This window comes from Penicillium canariense (genome assembly GCF_028826845.1).
Source record: "Penicillium canariense strain IBT 26290 chromosome Unknown utg000007l_segment0_segment0, whole genome shotgun sequence".
Classification (NCBI taxonomy): Eukaryota; Fungi; Ascomycota; class Eurotiomycetes; order Eurotiales; family Aspergillaceae; genus Penicillium; species Penicillium canariense.
In genome coordinates this window covers 1148795-1166568 of record NW_026622734.1, presented here as the reverse complement: position 1 = coordinate 1166568, position 17774 = coordinate 1148795, and the positions used below count along the sequence as shown (strand labels likewise).

Below are 17774 nucleotides of genomic sequence, written 5' to 3'. Positions count from 1 at the left end.
GCTGCGGAGGATCTGTGAAGGGGATACAACTAAAAGGATTTCGCGCTATGGGCGATCGTTGTACGTAGTGCTCTGTACTGCGTACTCCGCACTCTGTCCTGATTAGTCCGCCGAGACGCTAGAACTGATAGTTGACTGCCCACCAACGCGGCAATTCGGCAAAGGCTCGGCCTAAAAGGGGGGAACGAGACCGAGTTTGGGGAGGGAATCCAGGGCCCTAGTGATAGGATATAGCCGAGCGGAGTCAACAGCGTATAGTGCGAGAGCGTTGAGGGGGTCGCATCAATGTCCAACAGGCCGTCCCGGTAGAGTTAAGCGGTCGATTGATCACACTGTCGACCACCACACCATCCCAGTGGGTTCTGGCGGAGAGGGTCCATCCGGCCATCCTGGGCGTTAGTTTACCACTCCGTAGTTGACCGGAAAGTACGGAGTAACCTGCAGAGGACCGGACAGTGGACAGCGCCGTCGATCCTGGTGGGCCCTCTTTGGACGGAGGCAGACGGCTGATTTGGCCCGTGACTTACGTTATCGCTGCCAGCCCATAAACACTCTCCCCGATAACGCCTTCTCTCATCTCATCTTCCTCCTTTCCTCTCCTTCGGATCAATCTGATCTTCTCTCGACCTCGATTCCCTCCGCAATTCTCGAGTTCCCCCGCCAGGCACTATTTCCGCCGCCTTCGCCGCAGGCTCACCCCCCGGTTCGCCCCAGTTCGCCCGTCGCTCGGACACGAACCATCCAGGGCCAACTGTCGTGGGCCAGATCGAGCCCGATCCCCCACCCTTTCGCATTTGCATGAGCATTCCTTCGAGCGAGTATACACCGCATATATCCCACCCTTTCCCGCTGCTGCGGCATCCTTTCGGAAACATTCAAATGATACCATTCGGACGACTCTTTACACCATGAGCCGAAGATGATCCCCCATTCTTCTGCCGGCGGCCAACAGTGGGGCCACCCCATGCGCGCACTCCATGGGGGCCCCGGACGGGTTGACCTGGCCCAGATGGCTGGCCAGTATGATCCGCCGTCGGCCTCCTCGCAGCAGTCGGTATCGCAGTCGCAATCGCAGTCGCAGCCGCAACCGCAGCCGGCGGTCCGCCAAACCCCCGTCGTCGACTTGACGGCGGGCGGATTCGAGTCGCATGATCGGGAACCACCACCAAAACGACCGAAGCTGGATGTTTCCAGTGGATCGAATCTCGGAGATGCGGGCTCGACCATGAACAGTGTCGAAACTCGGAGTACTCCCGGAAGTGCAGGGTCACGGCCGCCGCTCTCATGGCGTGGGAGGCCGATATGGTCGTTTCAGGCAGTCATGTCGGAGATCTCCAGCAGTGAATCGCGAGGTGATGGCGCGACAGGACCGAAGCCCTCCTCGCCGCCTCCGTTTCCAGCTCAGCCGTGGATCAGTGCGCCGGCTGAACACCAGCATGGGGTAGACTCGATTTCCCGCGACACCTCTCCAGTCAAGAAGGTTTCCACAACGCCATATCGTATTGAGACACCCTCGGTGGCTCCGATTCTCAAGGGAGACAGTAAGTGTTCCTATCATTTTCCCATGCTGTAGTAGTATCTCGCTTACATCCATGTAGAAGTCGCTTGTTTCGCCCCGTGGACAGGGAATCATCCAGAAGACGTCTTGAACGAGCAGACCGCGAAACAAGGTTACTTTGATCGTACTCAGGTTTCGCAAAACGAGTCGAACACGGCGCGCCCGGCCCTGTATGCGCAACTCAAGCACCGTGCCGGGCTCCAGATGCTTTCGTCCGTCTTCACTGCGGCCCTAGAGAAACGCCAGAACCACAACATTGTTCACGCTCCGTCGACCTTCAAACCACCACCACGAGTCACACTAACCGATAACAAGCGAGAGGCGTGGCTTCGCGATCTTGCTAATTCGGCTGTCCCGCTGCGCCGACTGAGCCGGACCATTCCTCATGGTATCCGAGGCAAGGTCCTCCTGGATCAATGCCTCGGTAAATGGATCCCAGTGGCTCGAGCGGTTTGGCTTGCCAAATGTGTCGGGGCCAATGAAATCCGTGCTTTTAAGCGTAAAGGCACGAGTGGTGCTTTGGCCGTGGGGTTAGAGGCGAAGTGGGTGCGAGACTGGACCACCAACGTCCAACAGTTCGTCGAAGGAGTGTTTAGTTCGCCCAAGTCCAACGACTGGAAAGCCAAAATGACCTACGCGGTGGGATTGACAGCTCGTCTCTTCTTCGAAAATCTCCTTGACCATGATCACTTCCTTGAATGGTTCTTGTCGTCCTTTGAAGCAGCATCTATAGCCACTGTTCCGGTCTGGCTCCTGATGCTCGGTATCTACTGGAACAGTATCATGCGGTATCGCCGACGAGGACGACGACTGGCGGAGCTGCTGCTCGAGAAACTCCGACAAGCCACCGTCGCCAAGCTCGACCCCCTTCAGCCTCTTGTTGATCGTCTATCTCATTTTGTCAACAAGCTGGTTCATGAACATACTTCGTCAATGATTCTTCCGAACTCGTGGGACACGTACAAACACCAGGTGTCATCGTGCCTCAACTTGTCAAATAAGGTCGACCGGGCTCTGTTCCAAAGTATTGCGGAACGTAACGCCCGAGTACAGCGGCCTCGACATCCCAAACAAGCTGCACAGCGCTCTCCTCATCAACGCATTATTCATCTCCTCGATTCTATCCGCTCCGCCCACGATATCACCGCAACCTCCGCTTCCTGTCTGGATGCCGTTGATGACCGAGCCGTTCTTGTTTCCAGACTGCTAGAATGGCTTGCCACACCATTCCGCCATGGCATGTGCCGGGTTTACGTCGGCGTTCGCCTGTTGCGGAAGTGGAAGTCATTTGGTGTGGATGTCGACGAGCATATCCTTGCCTTCCTAACCCATATCGGGAAGGACAAGAAACTCAACATGGATCATGTGTACCATGCCATCTCCGAGCTTGTCAGGTCGCAGACTTTCTCAGTTGGCCGGTACTTCCAATGGTTGATGGCAAAGGGTGTTACAAGCCATGGCCTTGGCGAAAATCAACTAGAAACCGACTGCCCTAGCGACATCAGACTAATCGCACATGTTCCTGTCGGCCGCCTTCCTGACCACGTTGGCAATCTACGCCGCACTTTGATGGCCCGCAGTGGGTTCTCCGTCTCGGACGAGGGCAATATGGTTACCAATCTAAAGGTCTTTATCAGCCACCGGATCCCGAAAATCTTCAGGCCGACAATGCTGTTGAAGACATCACTCAGCTCACTGCCGCTGGATCTGAGCTGGGCCGTCAAGGCTGAAATCGGCCAGTGGCTTCGGCGTGGTGTTGCTGAGCATACTCGTGCAAGCAATACTCCAACACTAGGAGCCATGCTCCCAGGTGATTTTTCCCACTCAGTGTCTGCCCTCACATCGGAAGAGTTCTACAATGTCCGTGACGTTCTTGAGACGTTTGGTGATATCTCCATGTTGGCAGATGTGCTGAATTATGCCTCGAGCTCTGACGATAGCACTGTTCTCGCCTCAGTTGCTGACACTACCAACTGCCATTTCGACTCGCTGTCTGTGATCGGTGCCACCACGGACCTGTTCCGCAAACTGGCCGATGCCTATGCGGGCATCAAACGATTCGGCATGCCAAGCCTAGATATTATGTTCTCCTTGATTGAACTTGGTCTGCGTATTCCCAATGAGCTTAATACAGTCGCCATCCTTCGTCAAGATCTGTCTCGCATGGAAAACAAGTCCGTTGTCGCTGCGTCGTCGCCAGTATCTGACCACATTCCTGACAGCTTTGGCGAGGCGGACCCCCTGTTCCGCGAGAAGTTGGATCAGCTCTTGCTTTCAGGGAACGTCATGGACGAACCCACTCTGGATACGCTCTTCAAGACGCTGATCAAGCATCTAGAATCGGGCGAAGGCAAGACAAACTTCTCAGCTAATGATACTTGTCGGTACCTGGCGCAGCTGCGTTCCTTCCAGCCCAAGCATTTCGATGGGATACTAGCCCGTTGGGTCTGTGCTCATCTTCGGTCTTCTGATCGCGCAGTACTGCTTCGTGCTCTCCCGCCGCTCATTGGTGTCGGATGTGTGACTATCCGGTCGTTCTTGTCCCTTGCCAAGAGACTATCCTATTCCCCACACTCCATCCCGAACGCTGCAGAGTTACCCGCGGACTTGGTCGGGCTTCTTGTGTCCAGCACCGAGGAGGGTAGATACCTTGATCTGGTTTCCTACCGCTTCCAACTGGCCCAGCAAGAGTTCATCTCCAAGAATCCTGAGGAGGCCCTCGGGATTGTATGCGATGCCGCGGCCATCCTCAAGCCTGGAGACCACAAGCCTCCGCTGAGGCACATCAACCTGGAGACTGCTATGGTCACATTGTTGCGGGAACTGCTTGTGCGGAATCCCGAATGCACAAGTCAGAACTTCATGCAGAAGATTGTCAACAAATCTTCGGCCGCCATGGGCGTTTTCCAGCAGGCGCTCGACCTTTTGCTCGGCGTCGACGTACAGAAAGAAAGCGGCTCGGTTTTCTCCGAAGTTGAGAAGCTTGCCAGCACGGCAGACGACTTTTCGCTCCCATTCTGCCAGCTGAAGCTCCAGGTGGTTTTCCACGCCGATTCTGCACACAGGGATCGAACCAGCATCGTGGATGCGATGTTCAGAACTGTTGTGGCTGATTCACGCGCGAATAAGCTCCACTGGGTTGAACTCATTGCTCTCATGAGTCCCGACGCGGTGCGTCAGATCCGTGAGCGGGCCGAGAAAGAGTTTTTTGCTATTCCACTGTTCGAAGAACCGGTGAACATGCAGAGCAAGGACTCATTGGAGGCCGCCAAACTGTATCTCAGCATCATCGAAGAGCTTGGCAGCAGCATACCGGATTCCGGGATGCCGTCAATTGCGCCGGTCCTCGTGGAGAAGATGGATACTCTCCTACATAGGATCATCACCCTGCAATCCAGCCTCAACAATTCCGGTGATAATCGAAATGCACTTCCGCCTGGGCAAGAACGGTGCACCTTCGAGCGATCCCTTGCCTTCTGGTTCTCGGCTCTCCTACGAATGGTCATTATCCACCGTGCCTCATTCATGCAGCCCTCCCCCACTCTGAAGATCGGTTCCTCGCACGAACAGTCCCGCCTCTTGATCTCCATCTTCTGCATCGCCCTATCTCGCCTCCCAGGCGATGTTCTCCGCTCCTTCCCCGGCGCCGATTACTTCCCCCGCCAAGGCCCCTCAGAAGACTACCGCCCCTGTCCAGGCATCCTGCTGCAAACGCACGCCCTAGACGTCGCTGCCTCCCTCATCGACATCTTCCCCGACGAGATCCGCCACCAGTGCGCCCGCTTCCTGAAAGAGAAGTGCCCGCCCTTCGTGCCCCTCCAGAACGACTCGCGCTTCCTCTACCTGCTCGGCCCCATGTCCGACGCCCACCCGTCAGCAATCCTTCAGTCTGCATCTGCCCCATCCCCGGCTGCCTCGGCGTCCACGCCAACCCCGACTTCGGCCAATTTCCCCGCCGCGGGCGTCGCTCCGCAGCCCCCGGCTTCTGGATTGTACGCCGGGCTTCCGGAAAACTCGAATTGCATGGCGAATCGGCTGCGCCTTCAGAATCGGGGCCGCATTGTGGGGCCTTATCCCATTCGGCCGTGGGAGCTTCTAGAGGATGCGGCACCTTTCGTGGGGGTTAATGACACTGCTGTGAACCTGGGCTATTTTGATGCGCGGCGTGTGCGTGTTTAATGGCACTCTAGCTTCGTTCCCGTCTTCAGGTCTCTTAGCCCTGAAATTGTGCTGCGGAGTGCAACACCCCCTTCTCCCTCACCTCCCACTGCCACTTCCACTTCTGCCAAACATGTCCATTGGTCATTCAACCTCCCCAATATCCATCCCACCACCATGTCTATGCATATTCGCATTTACAATTACCCAAGTCCAGCATCAACTTCGGATCCCGATGTTTGCATCTCTCACGAATCAAAGTCACTGCCTTGCATTTTGCGCCGTCCTGTGGGCCTTTTTCTTTCATTTGTCGCTGGTGCTGGTGCTGATGCGATAGGCTAACAATGTCTTGTCCGAGCACGGGTTATGGGATACACATATTCATTGCACTGAGGTTTTCAGGGTTCACATCATGTGCGCATTGAGATGCGTCCTCGGTTCTCGCTTTTCTTTGCTTTGCTCTGCTTGCTTTCGTTTTGTACATATTATTTTGTCTGCTTGATGCGTCTTTTATATCTATATCCACATCCATATCACGGCGTTGATTGGGGCTGGGATTGAACCGAATTGAATCAGATCAGGTTTCTTGTTATTTGGTGTATCTGCGGTTTTGAGTTGGCAGGTCGTTTGATGTGTTCGTTAGGTGTAGATGTATAGCACTGAAGGTTTTTTGGTAGCTTTTCTGTTCGAATGATTGCGGACTAGAGTTTTTGAAGGGTCGATGTCCCTGGGTGTTTCGCTTTTGGGCTCTCAAAGGCTAGTTCAATTCATAGCCGGTTGAGTGATCTGATACTGGTCGCCCCGCTAACGATGATTGGAGAGCAGAAAAGTACAGATGAGTTCATATTTACAGTTCAGGCCATCCATACAGTAGACATCAAAGGGCTCACGCCAGAACAGCGTCACCAATGCGCTTCGTCGGCTGATATGAACACACCTAGGTGCAGCTGCTGCTACCAGCAACGAAAGTGCCATCCGAGTTCTCACAGCCACACTCTCCAGTGTTGGGGTCCTTGATACAGGTCGTGCCATAGCCGCTGCTTTCGCCCTCGTCGCTCCAGTAGAAAATCCAGTAGTCCGAGTCCGCCTCCAGCTCGGAGCTGGTCGGGGCAGTGCAGGTGTAGGCGCTGCAGGTGCCGTAGGGAGCACCGTTATAGGAGTCGTACTGGTGGTCGGTCTCGAAGACGGCGAAGGTCTGGGTGCTCGAGGTGCGAGTGTTGTGGGAGCACTCAGCGGCTTGGATGGCGGTGGAGACCTTGGCAGCTATGTTCAAAGGCGCATTAGCATAAGTAAATATTTCGGGCATTGAGTATTGGAGTCGGAGGCGAGGCGCCTTCTCTTTTCCTCCTTCAATAATGGCTGGTACTCACCGCTGCAGTTGAGGCTGTCGGGCTTGTAGCCCTTGGTATTCGATGAAGCCGGGTCAAGGGTGGCTGTCACAATGACTGGAGCAGCCAGCAGGGCGAGGAAGCTAGTGAAGTGCATTTTGATGGACTAGTATTCAATTGTGATGAGGTGCCTTTCGTGATTTGGACGGAGAGGTCACCAGGCTTGGTATATATGTACGTCCATTCAAGTTCGCCTGCGCTTCGATCCCGCGACATACGATCAAGGAAGTCAATTCCGTCTATCTGACACAGCTAGTTATTTCCCCGGAAGAAAGGCCTGCATGGACCTAGGTAGAGGGAGGAAATGGATTCGTAGTTAGGGGGCGCTTTGTAGCCTTTTGGAAGCTAGGACCCATCGAAAGTATGTTTCAGGTGTAGCCTCGAAACAACTATGAGGATCCTGGCTCCACTATAAGTGACCCACCGATGGACTTTATTTAACTCATGAGCAGGCTGCTAGTTGACTGAGCGTCGACGTCTTCGCTTCTTTGAGCGTTGTGAGAGCCCCCTGGAGGGCTATCAATGGATCGGATTGGTCGGCGTACCCACTATTACTTCTAGTATATTTATTGGCCCTCGGAACAGTGCCTGATTGACGTAAACGTCAGCAGTTTCACGCAAAATGATTTGTTTGAAATGGTCTCCGCCAGGCTAACATAAAGCACGGCAGTCAGCCGAAGGGGAATCTAGGCCCCAGGTGACGACTAGACTGTACGTGTACACTGCTAATGTAAACTTAGCTCTGATATACTTGAAATAAAGTTGTAACATCGGAGACGTTTGACACTGATGACAGCGGGCTGATCACTGAGCAAGGTTTAGTGTAATGAAGTACCCGCTAAGCACCTTCCGGGAGAAATAAGTATGCCAGGATATCGGATCTGGCTCAGATATAGGTCTCCAGGGGAAGGAACGCCGAAAATAGCTCCAATGAACTCTAGCATGGTTCTATTAAGTTCTTTAGTAATCATAAAACAAGTAGATGTGCGACAAGTCACAGTGGCAAGCGAATATTACTTATTATGAAGTCCTATGCGTAATACCCTCCTCCCTAAATCAAAATAATCTTCCCACAGAATCATTTTGGTGAATTCTGGAAACGTTCGGTGGGAATCGTTGATTCCGAGATGTGGATCAAGAATCTGAGTACAGAATCTACCAGCAGAAGCCCATCCGTCATGTGTAGCGGCGAGATGGCGGAGCAGTTTAATTCTATATTGAGGGGATGGAAGACATGTGCCTTCCAATCCTAGTTCGGATACTCCAGAACTCGCATGTTATGCCACGCACCACTTATAAGTGCATGTTCTCTGGTTGCATCAACTTCAATAGGCGTTTGATCATCTCACGCGTCCTTCAGGCCCAGGTGAACATCATGGCTTCTTTCTCGCCTCTTATCCCTCTTGTGAGATTCTAAATAACCTCAGGTGAGAGTAGAAACAGAAAGATTCCAAGTCTGGACTATGGGGTTAAATCTAGTTCGATACAGATAGATATAGCCGCGATTAAAAGATGACAGTGACTGGCAGAATCAAATCAGCTCGTTGTAATTCACCTGGTTGTATTCATGTACGACCATTCATTTTGTAAGACACTCTCTCAAAGAAAAAAAAAAAGTAATAATTTTCAAGATACTAAAAATAATATCATTCAAGGCTATAACTCATTCGCTTAAACTCATAAAGAACCTTTCAAACAGAAGCACAAGGAAATACAGTACACTCCAGGGATAAGATACTTCATAACCTTCAGCCAGCACGCGCAAATGAAACAAATACTTATCTAGATTTTGACCTTCACCTCGTGCTGAGTCAAGGAATCATCTTAGTCTGGGTGGACTTAGATCGACTTCACCGAACAAGAACGCGTCGCCGACCCGTTCCGAGAACCACCAGAATTAGAGCCAGAGCCGGACTGGTGATCATCAGGCTCTCCCAGCAAGTTTTTCTTCTCCTGCTTTTCCTCCTTCTCTTCCTTTCCCTGGTCCTGCTTAGCTTTTCGCTCGTCTTGTAGACCTCGAATCACGTCTTGCAATGATTCCTCACTAAGTCCCGTACCCGAAGCCTCGCGCCGCACGTACTCCTCGATTGAGAGACCAGTGCTTGTCTGCGATTTAGTATGTACGTTTTTGCGGGTAGGGGACGTGCAAGTGCGGCTGGAAGTGGTGCTGGAGGCATTGTGGCTGGAGCAGGGTGGGTCGGGGCTCTCCTTGGGTTTGCCGATGTCTGAGGTCTTGTTCTCCTCGCTCTTCTCCGAGCCTGAAGGCGAGACCAAATCGGTACCGGACCCCGATCTAGTTCTGGAGCCAGATACTGACCGAGAGCGAGAGCGAGATTGCGACGCAGTTTCTGTAGTTGCGGATTCATTTTCCGCTACTTCTTGGACTGACACCAGGACTGTGGTCAACTTGGGGGTCTTATCAAGACTGTCCCTGGGGGCATCTTCCTCGTCGTCAGAATCGCAAACCCGGATGAGTCGCGGTGCCTTCTCGGGTGTTTTTGGGTGCAGCGGAACACCTCCCACCATGTCCTGCTCAGGATTCTTGGTCTTTGCAGGCTCATTCCGCCTCTCAAGCCCAGAAGCCTTACCAAATGCTTTATATTTAGAAGCATCTTGTCCTCCTGCAGGCTCCCCTTTCGCCAGATTCGATGTGTTATACTGGCTGTTGACGTTGGGCGACGAGGGAACCATGTAGCCTAACGGTGCTGGGTAGGGATCACTGTAACCAGGATGGCTGACATGGCCAAAGTATCCCGAGTGATTGTTTATGCTGGCCTGTGGACTGAGGTAGCCGTTGCTTGCAACGAAAGGCCCAGGATAAAACGCTGGGTCCGGTGCGGTCCAAGCTGGCTGGCTGCAGACGATGAAGGGCCCGTTAGTCATGGGAGAAGCAAAACCGTCTGGAGACGGGTGTGGACCGATGTAGGGTGGAGGGCCGTTGAACATCAACGGAGGCCCACCATAGCCATTTAGTACTGGCGGAGGTGGTGGGTGAGGGTAGCTCGGCTGTTGAGTTTCGTTGCTGTAGGGAATCCCGTTGAACATGACATGCGAACTAGGCATGCGACCACCGCGGGGAGGGACATTTTCATGGTGTATCGGCTGATGGTGATATTTTGGGAAGCTACGATAGCCACCTCGGTGGTTGGGAGGCCCGTTGCGGTGCGGCCGGTTGCTGCTTCGCTGCTGGCTGTTTCCACTGCCAGTCGAGAAAGTCGCATTATGTGGCTTTGGCCTGGGAGGGCCCCCTCCAGATTCCTGGAGAAGAGGGCTGCCGTCCATGTCGAGAAGCTGCAGGTAGTATTTGTCGTTCTTTTGGAAGTACTGAGGTAGAACAGGTTAGAACCTTTCTGGGGAGGAAAACTGATGAAGTCGACGTACCTTGATGGCGTCTCTGCAGTCGTCGACAAAGGCAAAGGTGACTTTGGCGACATCCGGCCCCGTTTGGATGCCCATCTGTTGCGGCTCAATGGAGTAGACCTCAAGTGAACCGCGACCTCCCAGTGCCGTTAACACATCATGCGCTGTTATGGATTGACCAGTGCGGATTCCGAGGCACGCGGTTCCTATAACCTTGTCAGGAACCAGACTTATGCCAGAAGCAAACGACCAAAAGGAGTAGATCACTCACGCCGTCCCTTTGCCCTTTCGGTTCTGAGCAATCGGTCATGCAGCACTGTACATTTTTCAGACGCGAGTGCTGCACTGGCATCTTCCACACGCTATAAGAAGTCAACTGAGGATAAAATCCATAAGGAGGTTGGAAGAGGAAGAGGACATACTTCAAATTGTACAAAAGCACCCGGCAATCCTTTCTTTTTATCCTGCTTTATCTTGACATGGCAAGAACCGAATTGTGTGAAGACCGACTTCAAGTCCTCTGCAAGCTTCTCAGTCGGGACCTTTGTGGAAAGACTACGAAGTAGTCAGTTGAAGACCTCATGGCATCATTCAAGTATATTTGATACGTACTTTCCAACAAAAATGCAAGCGTCAGGGGAGAATAAACCCTGCGCATTCTTCGCCGAAGGCTCCTCGTGCAGGCGATCGCCACGAGGATACTTCGGCTCTGCATTTGGAACCACAAGCTGGACGGACATTTTGGGTATATATCAAATCTGAGCGAGCGTGTGAGCAGGTATAGCTATGTTTGTATGTCAATAATAGCGAGTGTGAATAAATAGGACAACGAATGTATGAACATGGAGTAAGTAGTCGGTAAAGAGAGATAGATTGGGAAATCTTTTCTTCCTTTCCAATCTTTCCCATCTTCTTCCTCCCACCGCAGACAATTTTGAGTCCGTCTCCGAGAAAGGACGCGACTAAGCCTCATCCTTGGGAGGGAAGCTTGAGAAACCAAGTACTGTCCATGGCTATGTCTGGGGTCAACCGCGAGCCCGTCGCTGCTTTGACTCAGAACCAAACCCTAACGGACAGGCCGACAGCAGAACGAGAGTCATGGCAGCATCATACCTATGCCTTCTGACTCGGCTTTCTCAGGCAGAAGCTGTAGATTCACTTTTACGCCATAACAGCTTCCATGGATCCTACAGCATCATCCTAGTGATGGGCTGAACTATATCTTTGTCCTGGGCAAAGATTACCTCCGGTATTTCTACGACTCGGCCGATGTTGGCTTTAGGCACAACTTCTAATCTACCATGACGCGCAGTGTGCGTCAGGCACAGGCAGTCTCGAGGTGGTATTTGATCTATACAACGAGGGGAACTCGTCATAAGGGAGACGTTGGTAATTAGGTACATCTAGAAGAGACAATCCCGTGGTGAATACTCTCGTACATCTTCTTCATATAGGAAACAGTAGCTTGGCCGCTTGCTCTCCAAGCTCTCCGACGCCCGATTAGGGGAATAAATCCCACTGGCGAACCTTGGAACGCAACGTCTTAGGTGATCTTGTGATAGGAGGAAGGTGGGGAGAGTAGACGACCATAGGAAGAGGCTTTGAACTGCTGTTCCAGAATCAGCCAGACAAGCTCGTAACGAGCTTAGTGTATGTGTAGAAGCAAGTCGAAATATAGTCATCACTTAACTTCAATTCCCTAACCCTATATGGAAGCATGTCACCTCCTTCGGTTTTTTTTTTTTTTTTTTTTTTCGAAGATTGAACTTCATTTAGGATCCTGGCATTTTGTAGACTCGGCCTGACGCTTTCTAAATGTGTCTACCGGGGAAGATTGTACGGAGTATAAAAACTATACGATCCAAAGCAAAAAAACAGGCTTATCTTATCGCGGCAGATCGGCGCGCAACTCTTCACGGGACCCTCGACATCATCCAAAATCATCGCCAAGCACCTCCAACTTCTCCCTCCTCCACCTTCCCTGGCTCAACTAGATCGCACCCCGGATTCGCAATGATCCCAACCCGGAGCTTGGCCGCACAGGGCTTTTTCAAGCGCAGCGCCGAAGAATTCGGGCGCCTATCAAAAATCGGTTAGTGTCGCGCCCTCTTCCTCCCGTTCAGTCGACTCGCGAGCTAACCGCGCAACAATCGCCAGCCTGGAACACCGAAGCTCTCCACACCCCCACCAAGCCATATGTCCTCCTGAACTTCGAAGATGAGTCCGCAGTCGAAGGCTGCAAGACCATGGCCGACCGTGCCGTTGGTGGTTTCAGCACTGCCAGCCTCGACTTCGAACCCTCCGAGCCCGCATCGAACAGCCCTGCACATGCGCGCTTCCACGGCAGCATCTCCACCAAGCTGCCGGCAAACTGGCGCGTTGAAAGAACAGGTATTTCCTCCGCCCTGCTGAAGCTGGGACTGTGAGACTGACCGCTCGGTGACACAAACAGGATACGCCGCATTTCGGAACAGGGACCGCGGCTTTTGGCTCTTCGGCCGTCTCTTCTGGGACGTTGATCCCTACGCCTACCTCGCTCTACGCATTAAGTCCGACGGCCGCCGGTACACCGTGAACGTCCAGACCGAATCCATCGTTGAGACCGATATTCACCAGCACAGACTATACACTCGGCACCACCGTGTCCATGGCCAAACGCCCATGCAACAAGCTATGCGCTCCAAATCCTCCGGAGAGACCGAAGCCGAAGAAGCTTTGTACCCACAGGGCATACCTGATGCCCTTTCCGACTTCCCACCAGAGTCTACCATCCTCTCCTCTTCCTCTAATGCTACTACCGCCGGTACGACGGGGTGGGAGACTGTGCTTCTGCCATTCAATTCGTTCGTTCGAACGAACCACGGATATGTGATGGAGCCACAGTCTTGTCTGCTTCGCTCGCGGATCAAGAGTATCGGCATTGGTCTTACGGACCGCATCGAGGGTCCCTTCGACCTGCGCATTCACAAGATCTGGGCTACCAATGGAATGGGTGAGACCGATATCGAGGAGGAGCGTCAAATCTGCGGTCCGGATGCTTTGCCCCTTGACGATGGTGTTCGGTCTGCCTGGACAGAGTCTAAAAATTTAAAGGAGGAGAGCAGCGAGAAGAGCTCTGGGACGAAAAGAAAGGGTCTAAAGGGGCTGAAGTCAGAGTGGGATGAATAAGTTGCCAAATGCAAGTCTTGCAGGGCTGTTTGTACATTATTTTCGATATACCGTTACCGTTTTTTGGCCATTTGAGTGTGTAGCAACCATTGGATTTGGTTCTTTTTCATTCTTTCGTCCTCGATATCAATTCATAAACACATACACAGGCGGTCCAAATTTTCGAGTTACATGACCCCAAAATATATAGCGGGAGACCTAGGAGCCAGCTCTAGTTGCCGCCAGTAAGCCTCTCCCACGCCTCCTTGTACTTCTCGGCTGTCTTCTGCACAACCTCGTCGCTCATGCGAACGCCCTCCTTGCCCTTCAGTCCCTCCGAGACCAGCCAGTCGCGCAAGTACTGCTTGTCGAAGCTCGACTGGCCCTGACCAATAACGTAAGAGTCTTTGGGCCAGAACCGGGAGGAGTCCGGGGTCAGGACCTCGTCGGCCAGCACGACCTCGTTCGTCTCCTCGTCCACGCCGAACTCGAACTTGGTATCGGCGATGATAACGCCCCGCTCAAGGGCATAGGCGTGCGCGGCCTTGTACAGCTGCACAGAGAGAGCGGCAATGGTTGAAGCATAGGGCTCGCCCACAATAGCGGTGGCTGTGTATTTCGTAGTTAGATATAGTTTCATGGGATCAATTATCATTGGGCGTGGACCTACCCTGGTCGGGGTGGATGTTCTCATCGTGCTCACCCTGCTCCGCCTTCGTGCTTGGGGTATAGATAGGTCCATCGGGGAAAGCCTCGCTCTCCTTCAGACCCGCAGGGACCTTGATGCCGTGCACAGTGCCGGACTTCTGGTACTCCTTCCAGGCGGAGCCAGTGATGTACCCGCGGACAATGGCCTCGATGGGAAGAATGCGGAGCTTGCGCACCTGCATGCTCCGGTTTTGCAACTTGGGGCGGAGCGACTCGGGGATCTGGGGAGGGAGATCGAGGGTGAGGAAGTGGGTGCGGAGGGTGGGAATAGCCTCCGACAGGATCTGGAACCAGGTCTTGGTGCAGAGAGTGAGCAGGATACCCTTGTTCGGGATTCCCTATTCATATGAAAGCATCAGCAATTGCACCATCTTGAGCAGTAGGAGCAACTTGGCGACTTACATTCTCCATGATCACATCGTAGGCGGAGATGCGATCACTCGCAACGAAGAGCAGGGTCTTGTCGTCGACTTCGTACAAGTCGCGCACCTTGCCCCGGGCGACAAGGGGGAGGGCACCTTGCAGATCAGTAGTTGTTACAGCTTCCGCCATGGTGAACAGAGTCAATTGGGGATCAAAAGAGAGAGGGGAGCAAATGCGTCATTCGCGAATTGCAATTTTTGGCGGGGCATCGCCGATCGCGGCCTGGCGGCCTCAGGCAGTTATCGGCCACTATCAGCAACCGCCCAAAACGCGCCCTGCACACGTCGGAGCTTCTGGATTGAAGCAGCTCGACAGGCTGAAAATGGGCCATTTGCCGCCAAAATGACGCGCTATCTGACGCCGTGGAGGATTTCTCTGCTGTGCCTGATACCCGTCTATACGGATGGTCTCGTCCCCAACTCGTCCGCCATCGATGTGCTCTCCTTCCTCACTGCGGGCCTGTTCCCTCTAGATCCTGCCGATAAGCAATGGGAGAAACACTACCTGCCGCGGATCACCGAGATTGAGGAGGTGCTGTCGGGCCATGAGTCGTCCGTACCAGGCCGATCACTCTGGGATCTGTTTCTCAAGAAAATCTGGTCGCTTGATTCGCTCGATGCGCTCGAGGTGTTTTTCAGCGACGTCCTGCCCTCGCTGCTCACAAAGACGCGTGAGCAGTTAATTCAGGATCGAGACAATGGACTTGCGCCAGAGGATGAGGGCATGCGGCTGTCGCGCAGCTCGCCGCTGGGCGCGTTCGTGCGCAGGGCCTATCTGGAGTACACTCGATTGCAGTTTCATGATTCAGTGAAGCTGTGGTCTGGGTTTGTGAAGTATCGGCTGCCTACTTACCGTATGTGGGCGAGAAGGAATGCCTCGAATAAGCAGGCGCCTGTTGATATCAACCTCCAGCTTCATGGCTTCAATTCTAGTGCACACCTTTCACATGTGGTGTACGGGAGTATTGAAGACGATGGAGAGGATGAGGGTGTCGTCAGTGTTAAGGATGCAGAGCGATTGGTTGAATTCCAGGTCGGGGAGTTGCAAAGTATGTTGGTATATCTCTCGAATATGCACCATATTATGTACTAATTTCGTGCAGGACTGGGTGGCAGAGTTCCAGACGAGATGAGGGCACAACTTAAGCATATCATGACCTCGGAGTCATCTGTTCCTGTACTGATGTACTATCTGGAGTGAGTGTACCATTTTTAGCCCCCTAAGTTGACCAAGTCGCGGCTAAGAAGGTACAGATATCTCGACGCCTGGCGAGCCGGCGATTATACATCAGCCTTTGACAACCTCCACCGCTACTTCGACTACACCATGCACAGCAATCTCGACCGTAGTGCCTATCAATTTGCGCTACTGAACCTGGCTATCATCCAGGCGGACTTTGAATGTTTCAGCGAAGCCATCTCTGCTGTGCAAGAGGCTGTCGCGATTGCCCGCGAGTCTCAGGATATGAACTGCCTCAACTTCTGCATGAGTTGGCTCTACCACTTCGGAAAGGCCTTCCCGGAGCAGATGCGGGAGGTGCAGAATAGTGGCATGCTGGGAAACGAGAAAGAGGGTCTTGCGTTCCTCAAGGCCAAGTCCAAGGAAACCGATATGTGGCCACTCATGAGTACAACGTTGCTAAGCGAGGCTAAGCTGGAGATGCAGCAGGTGGGTCTTGGATATCCAATCTACACACTACCAGTGGATTGATGCTGATAATAACCAGGGAGAGAGTCTTGCCACTATTGTCGAATCATTTGTGCGAGCATCCCACGTCAATGTCACCAATGGCCTCGCAAATCCCACTGGAGCGTACATACTGCTACAGAGCGCCATGTATGCACGAATAGGTATGACTTTATAGGCCTCCCTGCCATTAAAACACTGCTAACTATTTGTGACAGGTGCCACCCATCTTTCATGGCTAAATACTGAAGTCTTCCGCGAATGTTACTTGGAGGGCCATCCGTACGAGGATTTCGTGAAACTTACATTCCGGAATTGCCAAATAGTACGTCATGAACATTTTGCCGTCTGCGTCTGAATACAGCAGCTAAACTACCATTAACAGCTAGCACAAAAGGGCAATTACAAGGAAGCAACGGCTCGCATGAACAAGATCGAACCAGAAAGGCTTCGGGCCTTCAAATACAACAATTCCTGGACCTACTACTCAGGCCTCCTACAACTCCGACGGCAAATCTACCGGTAAGCATGTTTGCATTGTCATTCTTCACCATTCAATTACCAACTGTCTCCTAGTGATGACAAAGTAGCGGTCGAACACATCCTCGCCCAACTGCAAGCCATCCAACTCCTCGACTTCGACATGCGCCTCCTCCTCGCCTTCCACACCATCGAATACACCCTGCGCCAAGGTGACACCGGTCGTGCCCTGCGCATGGTCGAACAAGCCGCAAACTCCATGCAACCAGAAAACTTCGACGTCCATTCGCAAATTAGGCTCCTCTGCCTGAAAGCCCGCATCCTTGAGAAATCCGGCCACCCGCAGCGCGGCTTCTCGCTAGCCATGCGCGCCGCAAGCATCGCGCACCGCTCCAAGGTCCTCTTCGACTTGTGGGAAGCCATCTGCACCCTTGCGGCTGTGCTCCTCTCCCTGCGAGAATTTCAGGCCACTGCTGAACTAGTCGAGAGTATCATGCCGCAGATTCTGGAAGCGGAGGACTCGGCACTTACTGCGCGCGCGTATTCGCTACTTGTTGATGCGAATATGGGCGTTGCGGGGGAGCTTTGGTCTACGCAGGGGCAGGAGAGTACGTTGGCCCGGAAGGAGTATATTAATCGTGCGCTTGGATACATTGACTCGGCGTATGATGCGTACGAGGAGATTGAGGATATTCTCGGCCAGACGGAGATGATGGCCAAGAAAGCTACTGTGATGCATTTGACAGGCGATCCGGTTCTAGCCAATGACTATGCGGCGAAGTACCTGGACCTGCGCAAACGGAGAGGCGCGGTGGTATGATGGCTTTGTATGATTAGTTGGCGACATTAGCAAGAAATTTGGCTTG

At 53.0% G+C, this 17774-nt stretch overlaps 6 protein-coding genes across 6 annotated transcripts; 3 read left to right on the top strand and 3 right to left on the bottom strand.

The window, feature by feature from the left end:
- Positions 1-919: 919 nt before the first annotated feature.
- N7482_009434 (mediator of RNA polymerase II transcription subunit 12) lies at positions 920-5737 on the top strand (the record flags this gene model as incomplete). The annotated part of the gene is made up of 2 exons (XM_056691558.1): positions 920-1541; positions 1599-5737. 2 exons carry the CDS (start codon positions 920-922, stop codon positions 5735-5737), a joined length of 4761 nt encoding a protein of 1586 aa, XP_056539264.1.
- A 916-nt stretch (positions 5738-6653) lies between these two features.
- Positions 6654-7201, bottom strand: N7482_009433 (uncharacterized protein; the record flags this gene model as incomplete). Its single annotated transcript, XM_056691557.1, has 2 exons — positions 6654-6979; positions 7087-7201. The coding sequence occupies 2 exons, from the start codon at positions 7199-7201 to the stop codon at positions 6654-6656; spliced, it is 441 nt and encodes a 146-aa protein (XP_056539263.1).
- A 1742-nt stretch (positions 7202-8943) lies between these two features.
- Positions 8944-11204, bottom strand: N7482_009432 (uncharacterized protein; the record flags this gene model as incomplete). Its single annotated transcript, XM_056691556.1, has 5 exons — positions 8944-10428; positions 10486-10670; positions 10736-10826; positions 10887-11019; positions 11077-11204. 5 exons carry the CDS (start codon positions 11202-11204, stop codon positions 8944-8946), a joined length of 2022 nt encoding a protein of 673 aa, XP_056539262.1.
- A 1273-nt stretch (positions 11205-12477) lies between these two features.
- On the top strand, positions 12478-13632 carry N7482_009431 (CIA30 family protein; the record flags this gene model as incomplete). The annotated part of the gene is made up of 3 exons (XM_056691555.1): positions 12478-12556; positions 12622-12886; positions 12939-13632. 3 exons carry the CDS (start codon positions 12478-12480, stop codon positions 13630-13632), a joined length of 1038 nt encoding a protein of 345 aa, XP_056539261.1.
- Positions 13633-13843: 211 nt separating this feature from the next.
- On the bottom strand, positions 13844-14871 carry N7482_009430 (phosphoribosylaminoimidazolesuccinocarboxamide synthase; the record flags this gene model as incomplete). Its single annotated transcript, XM_056691554.1, has 3 exons — positions 13844-14220; positions 14282-14657; positions 14722-14871. The coding sequence occupies 3 exons, from the start codon at positions 14869-14871 to the stop codon at positions 13844-13846; spliced, it is 903 nt and encodes a 300-aa protein (XP_056539260.1).
- A 213-nt stretch (positions 14872-15084) lies between these two features.
- Positions 15085-17728, top strand: N7482_009429 (putative anaphase-promoting complex subunit Apc5; the record flags this gene model as incomplete). The annotated part of the gene is made up of 7 exons (XM_056691553.1): positions 15085-15790; positions 15845-15938; positions 15996-16410; positions 16469-16592; positions 16647-16753; positions 16814-16950; positions 17005-17728. The coding sequence occupies 7 exons, from the start codon at positions 15085-15087 to the stop codon at positions 17726-17728; spliced, it is 2307 nt and encodes a 768-aa protein (XP_056539259.1).
- Between the last annotated feature and the right edge of the window lie 46 nt (positions 17729-17774).